This window comes from Podarcis vaucheri, assembly GCF_965113315.1.
Source record: "Podarcis vaucheri genome assembly, chromosome: 1".
NCBI lineage: Eukaryota > Metazoa > Chordata > Lepidosauria > Squamata > Lacertidae > Podarcis > Podarcis vaucheri.
The window spans coordinates 28,707,728-28,730,540 of NC_138759.1; the positions used below are offsets into that span (position 1 = coordinate 28,707,728).

Genomic DNA, 22,813 nt, shown 5'->3' on the forward strand with positions numbered 1-22,813 from the left:
TGGTTATACATAATTATTTTTACACCTAACAGTCAACCACCATTCCACACCGAGTTTGCTCAGTATTCACTGGCCTATTTTAGAGTCTTCCTCTAGGCTTCCTCTTAAAAAAAAGTTAATTGAAGTTAATTAAAATGTAAAACTGGCCCTGATAATGTTCTGAGTGGTGCAGTCCTGGTTTAGCTTTTTTCACTCAGAGGACAAATAGACCCGAAAAGCCAATGGCTCAGCATCTAGTGTCTTCATTCAGCCTATTTATTGCCCCTTGTATTCAAAAAGGTGGGAATTTCTGTGGGAATCCTTTAAGGTGATGCATGAGGCTAAAGGGAAAGTTTGCAAATTGATTGTAAGCGTGTATGAGCACAACTAAAGCATATCACATACTGTCAGCCGGTGGTTAGCTTTCTGTGTGTATCTGCATGCTTCAGCAAATGTGAAACCAGAAGTATCTGCAAAACCTGCGCATAATTTGTGAAACTCCAGAAACAGTACTTTAGAAATATATATAGGCATACAGCACAATCAACTGAAGTCAGTTTGTGCCAGCAACCTTTCAGAAAGCCGTGACTTGAAACTTGCTTTGCATTTACGAGAACAATTTGCAGCGGTGTATAAATATCACATGTTACAAATTCAGCTATTCTCATAAACTTGCCAGGTCCAGACAGCATCCACGCAAAAGTTCTTAAAGAAATGAAACGTGAAATTGTTGACTAGCTAAGAAAATATGTAACTTGACCTTGAAATTAGCCTTGATGCCAAAACACCAATTTTTAAAAAGGCATCCTGGAAATGAGGGGAAATGGGTGGGAAGCATTCTCAAGAGTAAAATCACCAAGGATACAGGAGAACAAGTCTTAATAAAGTGGAACCAGCATGACTTCCGAATGGGTAAGTGATGTCTCACTAACCTATTAAGAGTTGAGTGTGTCAACAAGGATATAGAATTATAGAGGCAATCCAGCTGAAATTGTGTACTTATACTTTCAAAAAGCTTTTGACAAGTACCTCAACACAGAGGTAAGCTTAGTGTATAAGCTTAGCACTCGTGGAATAAGAGAGGTCCTCTTATGGACTGGCAACTGGTTAATAAAACTGGAAGCAGACTAGGAATGGACAGAAAATTGAGTCCCCCAAGAGTTTGCATTGGGACCTGTACTTTTTAACTTGTTCATAAATACCATTTAGAGTTTGAGTCACCTAACCTCAAAAAGAATTATTGTAGAGCTGGAATACATTTAAAAAAGGGCAACCAAAATGATCAAGGGGATGGTGCAACTCCCCTATGAGAAAATGTTACATTTGGGGCTTTTCAGTTTAAAGAAAAGGTAAGAGGTGACATGATAGAGGTGTATAATATGCATGGCATTGAGGAAGTAGACAGAGAAAAGTTTTTCGTCCCTTCTTACAACACTGGAACTTGTAGACATCCAAAAAAGCTAAAGGTTGGGACACTTGGGACAGATAAAAGAAAGTACTTCTTCACCCAGTGCATCGTTACTATAGAATTTGCTCCCCTAAGAGGCAGCGATGGCCACCATCTTGGAAGGATTGAAAAAGAGGATTAGACAAAATTCATGCAGCATAAATCTGTCAGTGGCTACGAGCCACAGCACCTGGCTATGTTCTACCTCTGAATGCTAGTTGCTGGGAATCACAAGTAGGGAGAGTCCTGTTGATCTCGGGTCCTGTTTTCAGACTCCCCATAGGAATATGTGAGAACAGGATTCTGGACTAGATGGGCCATTGACTTGATCCATCAGGCTTTTCTTATTGGGCTTTTGCTATGGGTTGCTTGCCAGGAAAAAACCCCACATTTGTCCCCACCCCTCTACAGCTATAGCCCCTTGTTCATAGCCTCCATAATAATGAGAGTATCAGCCATCTGGGCTGCATTCATGATAGAATGTGTTGAATGTGTTGAAACTGGCCAGACTCCAGGAAATTATTAACTACAAATAACTAGAAATGCCACACAAGTGTTAAAACAGCACAATGGGGGTGAATTACAGGCAGTATCGTCATTAAAATGCCTCAGTTTCAGGTTGGAAGTTTCACAATGCACACTTACCTAGGAGTAAATCACATTGAATTTAATGAGTCTAACTGACAAAGCAGATTGGCTTCATTGTGGATAAAAGCAGAGAAATATTGATAATCATTTTAGTTGTTCAATGAATTAATCCCTTAGCAAGGCATTTATTTTTCACTGTATTACTTCCTCACACTGACTTCAGTGCCTATTGACACAGGCCCACTTGCTATAGAGTTTTAGCTACCTGCTGAATAACTTTTTATTTCTGCAAGCTTACCAAGAAATATAATTTAGCTACCTATGCTTGTTTTAAAAGTCTTCCTTATTTTGTCTGTGTTTTAATGAGAATTATTTTATGTATATTTGTATTTTAATAATTCTGTGGAATCTACCTGTTTTATCTACAATTTTATTGATATGCCACTTAGAGCAATCTTTGATCAAGTGGTTTATAAATCTTATAAATAAAATAAATTCCCATTAAGTGATTACAAAATGAAACGGCTTGCAACAAGGCTGCAATCCTATACCCAGTCTCCTGGGTGTAAACCCTGTTGAACTCAATGAGGCTTATATTTGTATATATGTGTGTATAGGATTGGGCTGTCTCCTTGCTGCTATAGACATGGCATTTTCTAACCAGTTCTTAAGTTCAGCTGTGCAATCCTAATCATGTCTACTCAGAAGTAAGCCCTACTTAATTCAATGGGGCTTATCCCCAGGTAAGTGGGGTTAGGACTGCAGCCTAGAGCCAGTGTGGCATAGTGGGTACAGTGCTGGTCCAAATCCCTGCTAAGCCCACTAGATAGCTCAGTTGGTTAGAGTGTGATGCTGTTAATGCCAAGTTTGCAGGTTTGATGGGACAGCTGCATAATCCTGCATTGAAGGGGGTTGGACTAGATGATCCTCAGGATCCCCTTCCATTTCAACAATTATTCTATGAAGCTCCCTAGGCAGTCACAGTCTCTCAGCCTGACCTACCTCAAGAGCGTTGTTGTGAGGATAAAAACTGGAAGGAGAAGAGAACCGCGTGGGCAACCTTGCGCCCTTTGGAGGAAACGTGGGCTATAGACGTGACAAACGAATTATGAATTCGCTCGCCGCTTTGAATGACAAATGGGGTTTACTGTCTTTCCAATACCGGGGAAGTTCCTGCTAACTTGCAGTGCGCGTTTTACCAGTCCGACCACTAAAATACTGGCTTGCTGAGCACATCTAAACCCCAGATAATGCTCAAACTTCAGATTCACACAGAACAGCTGATGAGAAACAGGTCAGCATTACCAGCTCCGCGCCATATACACCTCCATCATCTTGTGAGTGGCGGGGGCAAGGATAACAGGCTCCACGAAGCTTACACCGGCGCTTCCGGTGCCTAATAGAACAGGACAGGCAACGCCTCCCCCACCTCCCGCCCCAAAAGGGACACGATACTATAGAGATGTGCGCCTAGAGAGGCCGCATATTTTATACTACGTTTTCCCGCCTCACACATGGTAACTGGTAACGCACCAGATGGGCTACTTGTCTCCTCAACCCATAAAGATAGAAACAGATAGAGTCGCTAAACTTCAGGTAAAACGTCGAAAGCCATCGTCGCCCGTGAGCGCGCCGTTCCAGACTTCGGCGTCTCTATGGCTAAGCCTATTCTTTACACGTCGGGCATAAAGGCGGCTCAAATCTCGGGCAGAAACAGCCGCGAGTTGCGAGCAGCGGAATAGCCAAGGAAGCCGCCATTGGGGTTCGGCTCCCACTTCGGACTTCCGCCTCAGTATAGGTGTCATGGCGTCAGAAAAGCGGAAGTCGTGAAGAGGACGGCGGCGTCTCGCTCCTTCTCGCGGGACGTCGCCGTCCTCCCCCTCCCTTCCCTTCCCCGGCCTCCCCCTTTCTCTGGCCGCTCGCGCAGCTGCTCGGCACTCGCTATATAAAGGGGCGAAGCGAGCAGAGCAGGCGGCTGGCGGCTGCAGCCCAAGGGCCGCCGTGTAAGGCCGGGCCGCGGGGGGAGGGCGGCCTCCGAACGCGCTTTCCCCGTCAGCGGCGGGCGAGGGGGAGAGAAAGAGAACGGAGGGCGAGGGGAAGCCCCTGAGGCGAGACCGGGGGGAGGGAGGGGAAGACGGAGAGCGCGCGAAGTAAGGGGGGGGAGGAGAAGAGGAGCCAGCAGTTTACCTCAGCTCGCGGTCTTCCCTTAAGAGAGAGGCGAGGGGGGTGGGGGGAGGGAGAGAAGTGCTTGAAGGTGCCTCAGCCGCCGCCCGCCTGCCTGCTCTTGCCTCAGCCGCTGCCTCGTTGGGGGTGTGCGGTGTCCTGCCCGGGGGGTTGGCGCGGGACATGGCGAGCTCGGCTAATACAAACCCCGTGGTAAGGACGCAAGGGGGAGCCTCGAGGCGGGGAGGCGGGAGGGCCGCTGGGCTTGTGTGGAGAAGAGGGAGGCGGTTGTTGCGGTGGTGGTGGTCGTAGTATGGGCGGGGGGCGGCGGGAGAGAAAGAGAGAGAGAGCCAGGAGCGGACCCTAGCTCGGCCTCCGCCCGGAGCCACAGAGGAGGAGGGAGGCGCGCTCGCCGCTCTGTCTCCCTCGGAGCAGCCGCCGTCTCCCTCGCGCGCTGCTTCGGGGGTCACCGCGGAAGAGGCGCCGCGGGCGTCTCGAGGCAGCCTCCCGCTCAGCGGCTCTTTCCCCTCCGCGGAGGGCGTGGGAGAGAGAGACAGACAGAAGCGGCGGGTTTCCCTGGCGCCTCTTTCTCTCCCGCCCGGGTGGTGGGTGCCTTTCTCTCTCTCCCCACTTTCTGAGCGAGGAGGTTGGGGTGGGTGTTCATTTTTTTGGAAAAATTTAAATGTATGTGTGTGTGTCGGTGACCAAAGGTTGAAAAGCACTTTTTAATTCCTAACCCGGCAGAAGAAGAAGAAAAAACAAAACAATCCGAAGTCTCTCTTCCTCCTTTCCTCCTCTTCCCCACCAACCCCCATCTTTTCTCGGAAATATCTTTGACGTGCGCGAAAAAGAAAGCACTCTTTTAAGCCCGTGCGAGGTTTCCCCAGAAAAGGTTTTTATTTAGCACTGCTGTAACAAATACAACGATCAAGCCTCTATTCCTCCTTTCCCGCCTCCCTTTTCTACGCTTTCCCGTCTCGGTTTAATACTAGACGACACAGTTTCCCCGAGTCTCTCGCTTTCCACATCGGTTTGCAATAAGCAGTCACACGAAGGGAAAAACAACAACAAAATAACCCTGCCCCTCTTATCGTTATTTCCCCGTTTCACATTTTTTTTAAAAGAACAAACTGAATTTACTAAAGGGGGGGGGAATAACACTCCCCCCCCACCCCAATAAACCACTGCTGACAAACCAGGGTCCAGGCGGCTCCGTTGCAGATTTGGCCGCTCTTATTTTGTGCTCTAAGATCCATCATGGCTTCCCCTCGCTTTTCTCTCTCCCTGCTCCTTGTGTTCCTCCTCCCTGTGGCTGCCCTGTTTATATAGAGCCATTGCCGCTCTCTAATATAGACTCTGCCAGGATGGGAAGGTGCTTTCCAGCCCCACGTCACCGCCTCTCCATTTAAACACCACATCAGCCTTTAAATAGGGAGAGAGCTGCGGAAAGCAGTCTGGGAGGTGCCTGCACAGCGCAAGCTGAAAGGAGCTCGCGCTCTCTCGTTCAGAAGCTGCCGCTCTCAGCTTTCAAATTCAATTTGCTGTGGCTGTTTGATGACAAAGCGGCTGGTGCATTTCTGTCCTTCTAGCTTTTTTTTTTTTTTTTAAATGTATATTCGGTGAAATAGAGAACAGTTTGTTGTTCTGCTTTTTAAAGCATTTACAAGCTCTTGCCTGGTCTTGTATATGTTTTTTTTTGTTTGTCTTTAATTGTTTCTATCTTTATTTTTTTATTGTGATGTGTTGTTTTGTCATTGTTTAATTTGGTGTGTTTTCTTTTGCCTTTTTGTAAACTTAAAACCCTAATAAATACTATTTTAAAAAAATGTTTATAAAGAACCAAGTCTGAGCTCAATGGGGCTTAATAGAAGTGTGTCAAGAATTGTGCACTTGCATAGTAAAGCAGTATTAAAAATACCTGTGTGTACATATGTTTACATGTGTCAAAGGATAGATGAATTACTATCTATGCACAGGGTACAGTGAGAAAAATGGTTCTTCTCCAGTTCATAGTTTAGCAGCTGAGTGTTCAGCATTATATCCCCATTGAATTCAGTGCTGCTAAACTGTTTCATTGTTGTGATTCTATGTACCTTGGGTTAAATCCGAGTGAGCACAGTGGTGTTTATATCTAACTAGATATGATTTGTGCTATAAAAGCTACATATGATTTGTGCTATAAAAGCTGCCACTTTTAGTACACATGGTGTGAATTGAAGCTTTAGTCACACTTGACATCAGTTGAGCTGGACTGAATTGGAGCAGAGTACTTTGGTTTGATTCACATTTTGTGAATCAAGGTTACTACGTACTAGATCAAGGCTACAATGGTTGGGCTACAATTCACACCATCTCTCATCATTTGCCATGCTGGCTGGGGACTACTGGAATTGTAGTCCAACACAATCTGGAGGGCCAAAGGTTTCCCAGCCCTGCATTAATTGTCTTATTGCTAGAAGTGCTAAAATTCTCTGGAATGTTATACAGATGTGATGGTTTAATAACTTAAAAAAAATTGAGACAATTAAAGAAGTATCCACAAGGATTATCTGTGAAACAGTAGCTCAGTAATTTAAATATATATCTAGAAGTGTTTAGAAATATTGCTAGCATAGATCTCATTTAATAAGCTGGTCTTATCTGTGACTTTTTGCAGCCTAAACTATATAGGTCTGTGATTGAAGATGTCATTAATGATGTCCGAGAGGTCTTTCTGGATGAGGGTGTTGATGAACAGGTTCTTGTTGAACTGAAAACAGTAAGTTATGTTCACTACAAATTACTTGCTGTTTGCAACCTTGTAGCAGTCAGTGCATAAAACTCACAGCTTGAAGGGCTGTATTCTGTAAATATTTATATAGCATGTCACTCCAAGTATTCTGCATACATTTGCAGAGATTCTTCCTTAGAGCACCCCCATAATGGAAGACACTGCTACCCCTGAATTGCAGGTGGAGAACTTAACTAAGGCCACCTAGTAAATTCAAGGCTGGATTAACATTTGAACTGGGAAGTTGTAGCCATTGCGCTACATCAACTCTTTAAGGCTTTAAATACTGCTGTTAAATATAAGTGTTTTATAGTGGTTTTCATAATTATGTCACCTTTCTTTGAAGAAGATCTAAGTATAATGGTTTTAATGTGACTGCTGCTTAATGACTTTGCAAAGATTAATAGTATACTTTGAACATTTTTCATTATCAAAATTGTCTTCCCTCCATTGTACTGAGAGAAATTTTCTTGTAGTTGAAATTTGCAGTAAATGAACAATCTAATGTGTGAAATGAAATTTAAAAAAAGTTTAAGAATATCTCAGGAATTCCATTCAGTAATATTCATCCAGGAAACAAAATATTTCCTTCCAGTAAAGAGCAAGCTTTGTATTTTATCTTTATTGGCTTGGTGCAGAATATTTTCTAATGGCTGTTTATGACATCAGAATAGATGTCTTTTTTACTATGTTGCTGATGTCCCTTAGAAACTGCGTGTCTGGATGATGCTATCAATATGGATAGGAATGAAAGGAGACTCAAATACAGAATGGAGCCAAATTCATAAGCACTATATAGGTTCCCTTTATTTTCCAGAGGATTTCGGGTCACCTCCCTTCAAAATGAATAGATAAGAGAGAGTACATTGAATCAGTAATAAGAATGTAGAGAGTATATAGTTGATGTATGTAAAAAGAAAAGTGTCCTTAACTGAATCTTGCTTAATAAACACAGCTGTGGGAAAACAAGCTGCTGCAGTCCAAGGCTGTAGATGGATTTCATTCAGAGGAACAGCAGCTTTTGCTGCAAGTTCAGCAGCAGCAGCAACAACAGCAGCAGCAGCAACAGCAGCAGCAACAACAACAGCAACAGCATGCTCATCATCACCATCACCCACAGCCACAGCCAACAGTTCAGCAGCAGTCCCAGACACAGCAAGTCCTTATTCCTGCAACACAGCAAGGTAAGAACTGAGTTCCTTTCTGGATCTGAGGCTTTGCAAATTTACAGCAATGTTTCATACAAAGAAAAATTAACAGGAGTACAAGTTCTCAATTCCTTCTTTTCAATTTACATGTTGTCTTCAGTGTATCACAACTAGCCATATCTCAGTGGCAAAGCACCTGGTTTGAATGCAGAAGGTCCTAAGTTCAATCCCCAGGTAGGGCTGGGAACGTCCTCTGTCTGAAATGCTGGAGAGCTACAGCCAGTCAGTGTAGACACTAAGTGGGCCAGTGGTCTGACTTGGTATAAAGCAGATTCATTTGTCCTTAATTGACTGATATTTCCCCATCTTAAAGTGTCAGTTGGTCATAAAATGTCCTTCCACTTACTTACTTACTATAATTTCAAATATTACTGGATGTCAGGGCTTTTTTTCAGCCGGACCTCACCGGAACTTAGTTCCAGCACCTCTCAGGTGGGTGCCATTTCCATTCTAAGAGAACGAGGGAGGTGTTCATTGTGAGTTCCAGCACCTCTTTTTTTAGAAAAATAGAACTGTAAGTGAAGACTGCAAGTATGAGGTGCATAGTATGAGGAGCTGTTCTAGTGTTTGCAGGTGGTTGTTTCTAGGACAGACCACCAAACTATTTGAGTCTTAGAAAACATTTAGGAGAGTACATTTAAGGGAGCACCAAAAACTCATTTCACAAAAGAAAAATTGGCAAATCTTCCCCAAATAATACAAAACACATACATTTACCAAATAAACCCCAAACATGCAGGCACTACTACTCCCCAAACAAATAACTGGGAAGGCGGTGGACCTCTGTGTGTGCTGGAGGTGTTTGTCTCAGTGCCCTGTGGTGTCCACTAGTGCCACAATAATTTAGAACATGACTGGGCTTAGCATACGCTATCTCATAGTATGAATTTCTACAAAAATCAAACATGTACACCAGTAAGGCAATTCAGATTTTTTTTTAATTAAAACAATACTGTATTTCCTTAGTCTGGACGAAAGTAACAATTGTTTCATCTTACTGATTTTTAGGATGATTATCTCCAAATAGCAGCTGTCCAATATGACATATCCATACTGCTGCTCAAATGTGTACAGGTGGTACATAAGTGCTATCTCAAGGACTAATGTTTAGATTCTGTGCAACACCCAAGTAACAATGAATGTCTTATGCTTTACACTCTCTAGAAATGCCCCCAGGTTTGGAGACTTCCACAAAATAAAATATTCGGTAAAGGTAAAGGACCCCTGGATCGTTAAGTCCAGTGGAGTTCGACTATGGGTGCTGCTCTCACCTCCGCTTTCGGGCTGAGGGAACCGGCATTTGTCCAGACAGCTTTTCTACATCATGTGGCTACCATGACTAAATCACTTCTGGTGTACAGACCACTGTGACAAGTGCCAGACAGTACGGAAACACCGTTACCTTCCTGCCGCAGCAGTAATTATTTATCTGCTCACACTGGTATGCTTTCGAACTGCTAGGCTGGCAGGAGTTGGTACAAAACAACCGGAGCTCACCCTGTTGCACAGATTTGAACTGCCAACCTTGCGATTGGCAAGCCCAGGAGGCTTGGTGGTTTAGACCACAGCACCACCCACATCCCATAAAATACTCAGTACATGCCCATCCAGCAATTAATCTGCTATCAAGAGCTATTTCTTAATTGCTGCCACCAGCAATTACAATATTTTTTAGTGGAGATGGGCAACTCTGAAGTCTTATGGGGGAATTCATGCTCTTCTGATCATTCCTATCAGTGCAAGAATTTGTGCTTGACAGCAGATTTGGGGGAGGCAAGGGAGGAAAGCCCCATTGCACTGGGTTTGGTTTTTTTTAGTGTGCCAGCTTCATTAAATCTGGCCCTTAGAGTAAGCCACTTGGTTGACTTGAGGCAATCATGTGGTATAGGCCGGGGAATGAGCTACCTGCTTCCTCCAGGTTGAATTGGACATAAAGCCATCAAGCAGTCTAGGCATGCTCTCAAAATATGGGAGCTAGTTAAATCCCTTAAGCAAAAGACTTGTTCAGTTAAACATTTGCTTACAGAGAACAAACAGAAAGAGCAAATTTTACTCAGAGTAGACCCATTGATATCAATGGGGCCCATTTATATTAATGGACCTAACTTGGTTGTGATCATTCATTTCAATGGATCTACTTTGAATAGAGCATAGTTAAATACCACCCAATATATAAAAACTACTTAAGAATATTTCTTTCATCATTTTTTGGCTTCTATTGCTTCATTAAGCAGGGCTTGTTAAATAAAATGTGTACTTCCTAAAGTCCCAAATGGCCTCCCTTGCTCTGAAAAGGCTCTCATCAGCCTATGTGTCTCCATGCCAGCATCAGTTAGAATCTTTGTTTCAAGTGACTTTTCAGCCTTTTTCAAATGTAAGGCTTCTGTTACAGAATAAACCATCAGCACCCTGGACCAATTAGAGCTGGAGAGGCAAACAAATATTTTATTGTGACCAAAGCAGATACGGTTATCAGCACTCTGATTTACTGGTTTGGCACACTGGGCAGGTTTGAAGACTGGCTAAATCTAAACCCCATCTGCATTAGACAAAAACAGAAGTTTCTGTATCTTTCTCCCCTCCCCTTTTACAGAAGTAATTGCAGCTTCAGGTAGAGGGGGTGCATTTTAGATGGAGGAAAACATTCAACACTCCTCAAATGCCCTGATGTTTTTCAGATTAGTAAAACAAACCAGGAGGTATCACATCTAATTTAGTACTCAGTTAAATTGAGACTCTTAAACCAAACAGGCAGACTAAGCAGAATACACAACTTCCTTACATTATGATTCTAATGTAATTTGCACCTGCTTTTTAATTGTAATATTTTTATAACCCTTTTTGATCATTTGGTAAAGAGTAGGCTGTGAGTATAAACCAGAAATAAAACTTGCTTCCTGGGGTGTCTTTATCATGAGGCAGGAGTGGCAAACCATTCAATCTGTGTAACAGATATAATTAAAGAAAGAAAACACAAACTGCTAAGCTATTTTACAAAATGGAGTCTTGGACGTTTAAGATGGCTTCCTTCATACCAATTTGGCCAAACAGTAGTGCTCATATTCAGCATAGGTCAGGCTCATCACACCCTGCTTATCACTGTTCTTCCTTTCTCTGTTAGGATTTTAGGTCCTTGGCTTAAAATGTTTGGAATATTGTAGTGGATATGATCTCTTCCATATAATAGTAAAGGATATGAACTTAAACTAAAAACTCACATCTCTTAGCAAGCACAGAGGTAAAACTGAACCTTCTGCAGTGAGTGTGATAATTGCCATACACCTTTTCAAGACTTCTAAGTTTGTTAGGAATTGTTTCTACCGAGGTATGTATCTGGTGTTGGTGTCCACAACATAAATAGAATGTGATATGGAAAACCTCATTTGAAGAAGAAACATTGTTGGTTAATATTCCTTTAACTGGGTTACTAGTTTAGTGGATTGTGGGATTGCTGTGAGTGTAATTTATCAGGCTTTTAGAAAAAAAATTGATGACGAATATTTTGGTTAACATTGGTTAAATGCAAACTAGATTAGTGTGATTTCAGGTGAAATACCTGATTGGAAAACCATACTTTGAGAATGCTCATCAATGTCTCCTTATAAAACTGGAAGAAAAAGTTTTGTGTGGTACAGGGCTCTGTCCAGGCTCTAATGTGCTTCAATATTTTCATCAGTGATTTACAAGAAGAGGTAGAGGGAATTCTTAAGAAATTTGCAGATGTCCCAAACCTGCTGTGGCTAGCTAACATCTCAGAAGACTAAAATAAGATTCAAAATTATCTTGAGGGAAAGGAAACGGGCTTAAATTAACAAAATGCAAAATTCTCTATTTCCGGGGGGTGTGGTGTGTAAAAATGCATGGGTACAGAATTGGAGATCCCAAGTCACAAGACTTGTTCCACTTTATTCTGCTGTAAGTACATGTGAAAGCTTCCCCAAACTGTAGTCAATCACAAGCTGAACATGAAACAGGGATACAGCTGCAGAAAAGCTTATAGAAATATAGTTTCCAAGTGACAGGATATAATAGTTCCACTTTATTCTGTGCTAGTGAAATATCATCTGGGGGATTGTATCCAGTTTTGGACACAATACTTTAAAAAGGATATAGGTAAATAAGAATGGGCTTAGAGGAGGGCAACTAAGATGGTCATGATGGGAAATGACACCTTTGAGGAAAGATTGACGGAACTAGATATGTTTAGCCTGGAAAAGAGAAGACTGAATGGAGACATGATTGCATTCTTCAAATACCTGATGGTCTGTCTCATAGAAGAGGACAAAGACTTGTTCTCAACCTCTCCAGAAGACAGGATTAGATCTAATGGGATTCAATCACAATATGAAAGATTGTGGTTTATTGTTTGGATAACTTATTGATGGTAAAAGGAGAATTATCTGGAAGTCTTTGAGCAGATGTTGGTTGGATGCTCAGTTCTGGATTTCATGCATTGATTAGTGGGTTGGACTAGAACAATATATAAGTCCTCACACTCTGTTCTATGATTATAGTGTTAATAATAAGCTATGGCAAAGTATTCTGTGGTGATTCAAGTATTGATTACCTTTTTCTCATTTGTTGTAGCACCTCAACAACAAGTTATTATGCCAGATTCCAAGCTGATACAGCACATGAACGCATCAGGCATGGTAAGATTAAGCAGTTTATCTTTAAGGCAAGCATGCCTGGACCCAATTAGGAAATATTGTTTGTGACCAAGCCAAATTATAGTCTGCATAAAGAAAAACTAAACCTGCACTGTACAAAATAACATTGAATTGTATAAGCTTATGCCTCTTTTTCAGTGACTGTTTTGAATGTTTAGTCTTTTTTTAAAAAAGCAGAACACTTATGGTAGTAGCTAAATGTATTATATAGGTTATAAATTGTGTACCACTTATCAAGCAAAAAATCTTAATATAAGGTCTAAATATGGACCTGGTTTACATAATCACTTTAAGTCATAGATAAACATAAACTGGTGAATATACAATGTGAAGGTGCACAGGGCAGAAATAATGGGCTCTTCGCTCCACCACCACTCCTGCTTTCAAGAGCTAACCCATGGTGTGGCTCAGAGTTATGTCAGAACACAAGCTCATGTCCCTGTTATATGCAGCAGTCTGATTTGTTTTCCAGAATTCTGAATAGATTGTCAATTATTATTTCACAAGAAAATATTTTTATAGAATTTTACAGGTTGAATCCATTGTGTCCTTTTTCATGAACAGCAGGGCTCCTCCCTGTGGAAGGGATGTGAGTTAGTGTAGGTTCCTGCTGGTGGAAGTTGAAGGAGGCATTTTTTGCCTGGTCCCCCAGCAGCTTCTTGTGCTGCCTGCTACACTATCCCAGAGTCCCTCAATTCTCCAGAGCAGCTTTTTAGGAGACGGCAGAAATAACTGGCTAAAATTGCACCCCCAGTTTCCTCCTCTAGTCAATGGCAACTCTGGATCCACTCTGGGTAGACCTATTGTGTGAACTGGAAGAAAAGGGAATTAATTGTTTAATATTTGTATTTATAAAATAAACAGTACTATAACTGACTTAAAAGCCATACTCTTACAAGAAGTGTAAGAGTATTGTAAACTGCCTTGTGATTCTCAGATGAAGGTGTGTATAGAAATTTAATAAATTAAGAAGTGCTCAAAGCAGTTAAAAATGTGGGTAGAAGAAGAAAGCTGTTGTTATTCTAATATAGAGACACGTAATCGGCTATTGAAATCCATGTGCTGCTTCGTCTTAAATCTGTGTTTTCATTATAGAATTTATTTTTGCTGCTAAACTAGTTTCTTATATTTCAGAGTGCTGCAGCCACTGCAGCTACCTTGGCTTTGCCAGCTGGGGTTACTCCTGTTCAGCAGATACTCACAAATTCAGGTTTGTTTGTTTGTTTGTTTGTTTGTTTCTGTATGTGTCAATATGCATTTCTATAGTGTTATACTTTAGAATATCAAACAAAAAAATGTATCAAATTATATATTTTGGAAGTGGAGAATAAGAAGCATAAAATCAAAGCACATGGAAGGGAAGGAAAGGGAACCACTTGCCTCATAGTCTTCTCCTGACTACCCACCATGCATACCCACTCCTGACTACCCACCACTTGTTCTGTTTCTTGGGAGGCAATCCTGCAATCTTCATTATCAGAACATGGGGCATGAAGACCATAGACCAGACATGTGGGAGGGCAGGTTAGCAACTTGTTAAGCTGCATATTCACGTTAGCATGGCAGCTGCAGCAGGAGGAGGAGAGATGCATGTTCTGCTTGCCCAAACAGTAAATGTGCTCAGTGCCAAGCCAGCACGGGGGCAGTTGTGTAGGAACAGCCACAAATGCACTTTTGAGTCTCCAAGAGTCCTCTAGTTCATTAATAATGCAGACAAAATGTAAGGTTAGATGAACTCTTGGTCTGATTCAGCAAGGCAGCTCACATGATGCAAAACTGACATGGCTAAACAGTAAACTTGTAGGGTATCAATAGACATGTCATTGAATTGAGAATTTTCCCAGTGTAACATTATTGGTTTCCTTTGTAAAAAGAGAATGTTCCACAAGTTAAGTGAGATATTCAAATGTACTCATTTTGTTACAGGCCAAATCCTACAGGTGGTTAGAACTGCCAACGGAGCTCAGTACATCATTCAACCACAGCAGCAAGTGGTCCTACAGCAACAGGTTATACCACAGATGCAACCTGGTGGGGTACAGTCTCCTGTTATTCAGCAAGTAAGATTGTTTGGTTAACTAAGGGGAATCTTCCAGGTCACTTTGCAGGTATCATGTTAGCACAAAAATGGGAGAGTTAAGGGAAAGGAGATGGGTGTGAGAAGAAGTATTTATAATTAGGGACAGAGCAAACATTGTTTTTGTTGTGACTGTGGCATAATTGATTTCAGTAAAGTTAAGCAATGACTCACTTAAAAGATTAAACACTGCTGACACCTTGTAGATGAAGAAATGAATGGTGTTTATCTACTGAACTAGTTTTATGTATTCATAATAAAGCTAGCACGTTGCTTCTATAACACATCAGCATAATGAAATCAAGCAGGATTAGGGGCAGCTCTTTTTGGAAAACGGCTTCAGTACAATCCCTTATTGCCTTGTGGAGCCAGTGTGGTGTAGTGGTTAAGAGCGGTAGTCTCGTAATCTGGGGAACCGGGTTCGCGTCTCCGCTCCTCCACATGCAGCTGCTGGGTGACCTTGGGCCAGTCACACTTCTCTGAAGTCTCTCAGCCCCACTCACCTCACAGAATGTTTGTTGTGGGGGAGGAAGGGAAAGGAGAATGTTAGCCGCTTTGAGACTCCTGAAGGGGAGTGAAAGGCGGGATATCAAATCCAAACTCTTCTTCTTCTTCTTCTACCCATCTGGTCTGTGTTTGAGGAAAGAGGCCAACATGGATTTGAACAGTCTAAACAAATATGAGGCATCCTGACTAGAGAATCCATTGCTACTTATGAAGATGCATTAGATACTGCTTAGTCCTTTTTTAGCTGCTGCCACCTTATGAAGCAAAAGAATGGAGACAAACCTGAGTCCTCCCTCTGTTGCACTGGAGGAAGATAGTGGAATGGAAGGAGGACTCAAGTTTGTCTCCATTCTTTTGCTTCATGAGGTGGCAGCAGCTAAAAAGGACTAAGCAGTGTCTAATGCTAGCTGTTAATCAAAGTAGGCTATATTTTAGTAAATGCCAAGTTCTTAATAATTATTTCCTCAATAATTATTAAACATAAATATTCATATGCAAGGTTTGCAAGAAACAGAAGTAGATTGTCTTGCTTGTTTTATTACAGAAACAAAAACTGAGACTTAAGTAGGAATCAAAGCTGTGATACAATAGCTTTTGCTTTAATTATTTTTGCTTAGGTTTTGGCTCCTATTCCTGGAGGTATCTCACAGCAAACGGGAGTGATTATCCAACCCCAGCAGATCTTATTTACAGGAAACAAAACCCAGGTAATACCTACAACAGTGGCTGCACCCACAGCAACACAAGCACAGATTCCTGCAGCAGGTCAGCAGCAACCTCAGCAGCAAACAGCACAGCCACAGGCACCTTTGGTGCTACAGGTAGATGGAGCGGGTGACACATCATCTGAAGAGGAGGAGGAAGAAGAGGAAGATTATGATGATGATGAAGAGGAGGACAAAGAAAAGGATGGAGGCGAAGATGGCCAAGTTGAGGAGGTAAATTTTGATGTGTCTGCTTCGATTAGACTTTCCCAGCACATATAGATAGCATTAATGTGTTAATTCTAGCTGAGTTGGTTGTAGGATAGGAAAAAAATCTGCTCCTATTAGATAAATGGGTTTGAAAGGTTGGGGGCGGGAGCTCAAAGTGGTGAGCTTTTGTCAGTTAAAGAACATGCATGACTAGGTAATATGCACATATGTATATTTTAAAACAATAGTGTCTTCATTGTGTAGGACTTCTATATAAATGTGTAATGTTTAATGAATTCGGTCATCTGAATACTTAAATATTTTCTAGGAGCCTCTGAATAGCGAAGATGATGTGAGTGATGAAGAAGGGCAGGAATTATTTGATACTGAGAATGTTGTTGTGTGCCAGTATGACAAGGTAAATCTGACAAATATGATTCCTAAAACCTGCATTGCGTTCTGAAAAAACCATATACTTGAGAGAATATGTATATGTTTTTATGTTTGTATTAATAGTGGTAAAAACCTCACTTTCCTAGTACAGTTTGCTGACAATTTAGAGCTGCAATTCTTAGTAAATTTAAGCAGTTAGAATCATTTATTTAAACCTTTAAAACATGTCTCCAGTTAATTTTACATGAGCTTGTAAAAGTTTATTAGAAGTAGTCATAATATGGAGATAGGGAATCTTTTTCAGCCTGAGGGCTGCATTGCCTTATTAGCAACCTTCTACAGGCTGTATGGCTTCAGCAAATGGGACACAAGGAAAATCTATTGTGTGGCGCAATGGATATGATGCTTATCTCTTTGCAGTGGTCTACATACCAGCCAAGCAAAAGTCAGAGGTGTTCTCACACATACACTCACTTGCATACACACATATGGACACCTCCGTCTGCATCCCCTATCCAAATAAGAGGTGTTGATCACAGTTCAGAGATACATTCCATCCACTCAAATAGGGTGCAGGGCTGATGTGGAGTGTGGTTTGGGGAGGGGGCATGGCCTATGAGAGTCCCAAGAGCCCAAACAGTGAGGCACAAAGAGCTGCTTTTGTTGCGCCCAGGTTCTCTCCCCTTGGTTTAAAAAAGGGATCTTACGCTGCATACAACAGTGTGTGAGCCCCTCTGTGCCTATCCCCTCTGACTATGCATCTTAGAAGGGCTTTAGGGCAATGTGATACAATACGGTGTCATGTTGATTTGAAGTTACTCCAGGAAGCATGGCTGCTTCCCTCTTGCCATACTTCCTGGAGTGGTTTCAGAGCATCACTCTGATGAAACCCTTCTTACTAGGGTTAGTGGAGGGAATGTGTATAAAGCAGTTCACACACTTGTGAGCAGCATAAACCCCTAATCTTAGGGGGTTTCTCGTACATGAAAGACCAGCGATTGAGAGCCAGAAGGAACCTTGTTTGAGCTTCCCTCAAAGTGGACATAATATCTGTTTGGAAGCCCCAGTGGAAGGGGAAGAGGTATTTTTTTCTGAGATCCCTTCTACCTCTAGCTACCCTTCCCATGCTCTTTTGGGCAGTTTATCCATCCCTCCAGAGCAGATTTGGGTGGGAGGTTTTTGTTAACAAATGTAGTATTTTAAGCTTGGGATGTTTCTCTTCAACTTTGGCTTCCCTCCTTCAACAGATTCATAGAAGTAAGAACAAGTGGAAGTTTCACCTCAAAGATGGAATCATGAATCTTAATGGAAGAGATTATGTATTTTCCAAAGCTATTGGAGATGCAGAATGGTGAAGTTCGTTACACAAAACAAACTCTCAAAGCAAAAGCAGGAGATTTTGATTCTTGGACATAACACTTCAACAGAAATCTATATCTGCGCATCGGAAAAGAACAGTAGAACCGAGACTGCTAGAACAAAGAAATAGCATGGCAACGTTGACACTACTTCAAATGGGAAAGCTGAGGCATTGGTGCAGCTAGCTATGCCTGAAAGCTGGTTTTGTATTAATACCTTAATTAACCACTTCTTCCTATAGATAAAGGTAACTAGCATGTGAGGCTTAATCTCCCCATACACTGATTTGAAGGAACTCTTCTTTTTTGGTAACAATACTATGGGAAAAGCTTAGTGTGTCTTGTGTATAAATTGTGCTGACCCATTCTTTCTAGGAGGGGTTGGTGAGAATCTTGCTTAAACTTGCGTGGAGGTTTCTAACCAAACAGTAAGGACTGAAGCATTGAGTTCTAATAATTACCTTGTATGAGTAAAACTATTTTTAAAGCCCTTGTGCTGGGTCATGCATAATAATTTTATCTACAGTTTTAGGCCTTTTATATAAATTTTGATCCTGGTACCAAAATCCTCATTTGTATTTTAAATTTAATAATTCTGAATCTTTCATTTAATGCGATGTTGTATTTTAAAGGGTCTACAGATGGAAGCTTTTAATGTCTCGGTCTTCCTGCTCTTTCAAAAGGTCTTTAAAGATTGAGCAAATCTAGTCTGCTATGTGCTGAATTATTGCTTGTCAGAAATCAGTCTTTAAAAATATGATTTCACTGGTTAACCTAAACTTAATGTGTATTCCCATTGCCAAGTGAGTGTGCACTGCCGGTTATGAAATCAGGTTGCAAGTGAGTATGTACTTTGGGAAAGGGTCTATCTACAGCATTGAAAGAGCTTCCACTTTCATTTCAGTAATACTGAAAAATATAGTGAACAAAATCACCCTAGCTCTGATAATTGAGCAAGCAGTAATTGCTCAATTAATCAGTTCCTCAATAAATAGCAGAAAGTTGCTGTTGAGGCTGTTTTTTTCTGTGATTGTGGCAGTGGTCTGGAAATTAGACTTTCAGAAATGCAGGGCCACTTTGCAATATGGTGGGGTTGAAGTTCAGGCCAGATAATGGAAGACATGGACTTCCAGATTTCCTGTGCTAAGATCTGGAGGATGCTAGTCACCTGAAAAACAGTGAAGAGCAGATTACCCTCTTGCCCTTCTTTCAGTGCTTGTGTTTGTATGAAAAAGGAAACTTATAAAAAATGTTTTTCTATTAAAATGGCCACTGTGTTTAATCAGCACTATGTATTAGTTCCTTCCTCTTCTCTTCACAACTGTCTTCTTTGCATTTTGATTCAGATGCGTCAGTTGTTCCTGCTTACAGAAAATCCATGCAATAAGCAGTTAGGTCTTTCTGCACCCAGGATGTTGCTAAAGTTTAGCCAAATTTGTCAGTACTGTTGTATAGTGACATTCATAAAGCATCAAGAGTTTTTAAATGTAAACATTTCCTCCCACTTTCTGATACAATATATATTGCCTTTAAACCTGCATCACTGGGTGCAGTTTTAGCTCTGAACTTGAAGGTGCGTGTAAGTACTTTATTCCCACTGTATAAAACAATGTAGGTTTAAAATAATATATGCCACTACTTAACATGCCAAGATTGTGACTATATTGAGATCAATTGCCATTTTCCTTGCATCCTTCTGTATCTTATGGCCCACTCACAGTATATCCTAGTTTTTAAGTATGATTTAATACAGGCTTCAGACCAATCAGAAATATTGCACTGTGAAACAAATAAGCTGCAATAGGCTACCATTTACTATTCATTACTGGAACCCAGATACTGTACAGGTGACTTTGCATTGTGTACATCATGGGCACTGAACAGCTGCTTGTCTTTAGCCTTTTATTTATTTTAAAGGATACCACAGCTTTAAAAGTGACCTACAGATAGGCCTATATGGAAGCAGGCATAGTGTCTTGCAAGTTAATTGTGGGTATGCTTTGGTTGGTGAGGGTGTTAACAAGTACCTGTGAAGTTCTTCTGAAAGCCAGTCACATACCATACTTGTGCTCTTACTTGCTCCATCAAGTGTTCCTTTTTAAAATCAAAAAGTGTGTTTTTAATTTTATTTTATTGTAGCAGCTTGCTGTAAGAATATAGTTTGCTTACACTTATTGTTGTACTTGAATTTTAATCATGGTTTTAACAATGTAATTGAGCAGACCTTTTTGTTAGGTTTCCATTGAAAATCATCATTCCTTTTGGGAGGGCAAGGGGTCCCCATGGTTAGTCTTTAAGCTTTTTGTCACTTGATCCCCCCCTCCCCAGACTTGGAATTTGTTTCTATTCAGTATCTTTGCTTCTGAAGCAATTAACGGTTTGCAAGAAGGGCTTATGTTTAGATTTGCACAGAGAACAGGAGCACCTTGGCAGGGATATAGAGAAAGCAACTTCTAAATGTTTTGATCAGGGCAATGGGAGATTTACAGAGTGATTACACAAAGGTGAGAGTCTTGTGCCTTTGCAATCTTCAGGTATTCCTGCTTTGCATTGATTGATGTGATATGTAGGACCGTTGGATTCCTTTGGTTGTAGATGTCCTACAGAGTTTCAATTGTAACAAACACCAAGTCTAATCTTACCAGCTTTCTAGTATGTGCAATCATTTGAAACGTCTACATTAAAGATGGACTTTTAAGGAGGTTTTAGATACTGTCACAAAGAACTTTATATTGGACTATTTAAATTTAATGTGTAAGGTGTGTCCCCCTCCCTGCTCCAGCTGCCTAGTGGCAACCAGAGTTTCCATCTCTCTTTCTCCAACCTATATCATAACCTGCTTTTTGTCATTGGTCATCTCCCTGGAAATGGATCATGATTTCACAAATACAAATATTGTGCTAGCTGTCTTTTTCAAGGGGATGAAACTTGTAATTGAAGAACAGTTGCTAGAAAAAGCAAAGAACAAGCAACACGTGTGATATATCCAGATTTGTAGAAATGTCATATTAAAAATAGTGTTAGCACCTTTGGGTTTTCATTTTTGGTCTGTTCACATCAAACAGCAACAATGTCCCCATGTTATTACTGCTGAGTGAAAACTCTGTAGTTCCAGTGCAAGAGAGAGGAAAGAAATAACTTTTCACTTGTTCATAAATCCCTGCTCTTCTGCTTTAAAAAAAGAGTCTCTTTTGGTTTTGTTTTATGGAGGTGGGGAACAATCCCCAAACCTAACAAATCATAATTAGTTTGGTTCATTGTATTCAAGATAGCAGACCTTGAGTTGAAATGAGCTATATCAGTTGTAATTTAAGAGTTAAGTTTCCATTTTTGGAAGATATTAGAATATTGGTTGTTTGTTTTCTCCGTTTTTAAAGTAGGTCAGGAATGTTCAGAAATTTGGCATTTTCCCCTGTGACAAAACTACTTGCTTATTTTTTGAATTCTTGATTTGGATGTTAACAAAGAACAAAAGGGTGTGTTTTTTTAGTGGAAGGATAAAAGCAGGCTAGCCACATGTGGTAACATCATGCATTAACTTGCTCCTGTGTGCCTAGAGTACCAAATAATTTAGGGAAGTGGAAAATATCCTTAGTTGCTGTTCTGAGCTACTATTGTCAACTGCTGTTGTACATATACTGTTATGTGTAAGGGGGTAAATATATTTATTATGTTTGTAAAATTCAATCTGTACAATTGAAGATCAAGGATGCTCTTCCTGGGATGTACAGGATGTGTTTCAAAGGCCATGCTTGGAATACAATTAGAAAACTTAGTATTTTGATGTACTAAGACCTATTTTAAGTTTAATATTTTGCCTTTGCAAAAACTTTAATTAAAGATGTTATTTAAAATAAGCTTGCCACTTTTATTTACTATTTTGTGTATTAAAATACTTTTATGTGTAATCTAGTTGTATTCACTTTGTTATGACATAATTATGCAGATGACAGGATTAAGCAAGTTCTGAAGCTGTGAAAAGCTCAGCACTGGGTCGGATGCAGAAAACAGACCACAGCTTGACTTTTGCAAAGTTCTTATTGAGCTGTATAAGCAGACTGGATTTTTATATGCATCCTTACAAGTGATTCAAAAGGAACATGTAAAAAAGCACAAGGCAAATTAAAAAATAAACTACCAACAACTAGCAACAACAAAAGCATATATATGGACTTCCCTTCCCCTCCTTCGCTGAACTTTTATTTTCCACTTCTCCCTCGTATTCTAAGTTTCCAAGACTAGAAACTGTTCCTGTTCAGAATAGTTTATACAGGATGTAGTTTTGACTGTTATGCTTTACGGACATTGAAATCAGTAATGCAGAGAGCCTTTGGTAATTTTTGAGATGTATGTTGATTACTTAGTGTGGGTTTTTCAGTGTTTGCAATTTTAAAATTACAATGAAGTTGAAAAAATTGTGTAAGAAGGCGCTAACAAGCATGTGTCAAATGCTGTTGATCTGGTGAGGAAAACACACTAGATACAGGAAGTAAGACTAGTTTCTAGACAAAAAACCATTCTTAATTTTTTATTAAATTTCTATACCACCCTTCATCCGAGGATCACAGGGTGGTTTACAATATAAAAAGAAAAATACATAACATAGTAGCAAGCAAAAGTAATAAAGCCCCCCACAGTTTAAAGGGCTTTAGCCAAAGGCCTGTTAGCAGACTGATTTTGCCTAGTACCTGAAGGTATGTAAAGAAGGTGCCAGGCAAGCCTCCGTGGGGAGAGCATTC

At 40.8% G+C, this 22,813-nt stretch overlaps 1 protein-coding gene across 2 annotated transcripts; it reads left to right on the forward strand.

Annotated features, from left to right (window-relative positions):
- Nucleotides 1-631: 631 nt before the first annotated feature.
- GTF2A1 (general transcription factor IIA subunit 1) lies at nucleotides 632-21,931 on the forward strand. 2 transcript variants are annotated; one of them, XM_082233984.1, is made up of 9 exons: nucleotides 632-891; nucleotides 6,834-6,935; nucleotides 7,903-8,131; nucleotides 12,743-12,807; nucleotides 13,960-14,035; nucleotides 14,752-14,885; nucleotides 16,027-16,347; nucleotides 16,652-16,741; nucleotides 17,964-21,931. In XM_082233984.1, the coding sequence occupies exons 1-9, from the start codon at nucleotides 877-879 to the stop codon at nucleotides 18,069-18,071; spliced, it is 1,140 nt and encodes a 379-aa protein (XP_082090110.1). In that variant the 5' UTR covers nucleotides 632-876; the 3' UTR covers nucleotides 18,072-21,931. The 2 variants fall into 2 exon arrangements, with proteins under 2 accessions (XP_082090110.1, XP_082090109.1); XM_082233983.1 differs by lacking the exon at nucleotides 632-891 and adding an exon at nucleotides 4,061-4,390.
- The last annotated feature ends 882 nt before the right edge of the window (nucleotides 21,932-22,813 follow it).

Bases quoted from the DNA above. Each gene is read 5' to 3' on its own strand.
- GTF2A1 (XM_082233983.1), top strand. From the start codon at position 4,361: ATGGCGAGCTCGGCTAATACAAACCCCGTG. The intron at 12,808-13,959 runs GTAAGATTAAGC...CTTATATTTCAG, and splicing joins ACATGAACGCATCAGGCATG to AGTGCTGCAGCCACTGCAGC. The intron at 16,348-16,651 runs GTAAATTTTGAT...AATATTTTCTAG, and splicing joins AAGATGGCCAAGTTGAGGAG to GAGCCTCTGAATAGCGAAGA.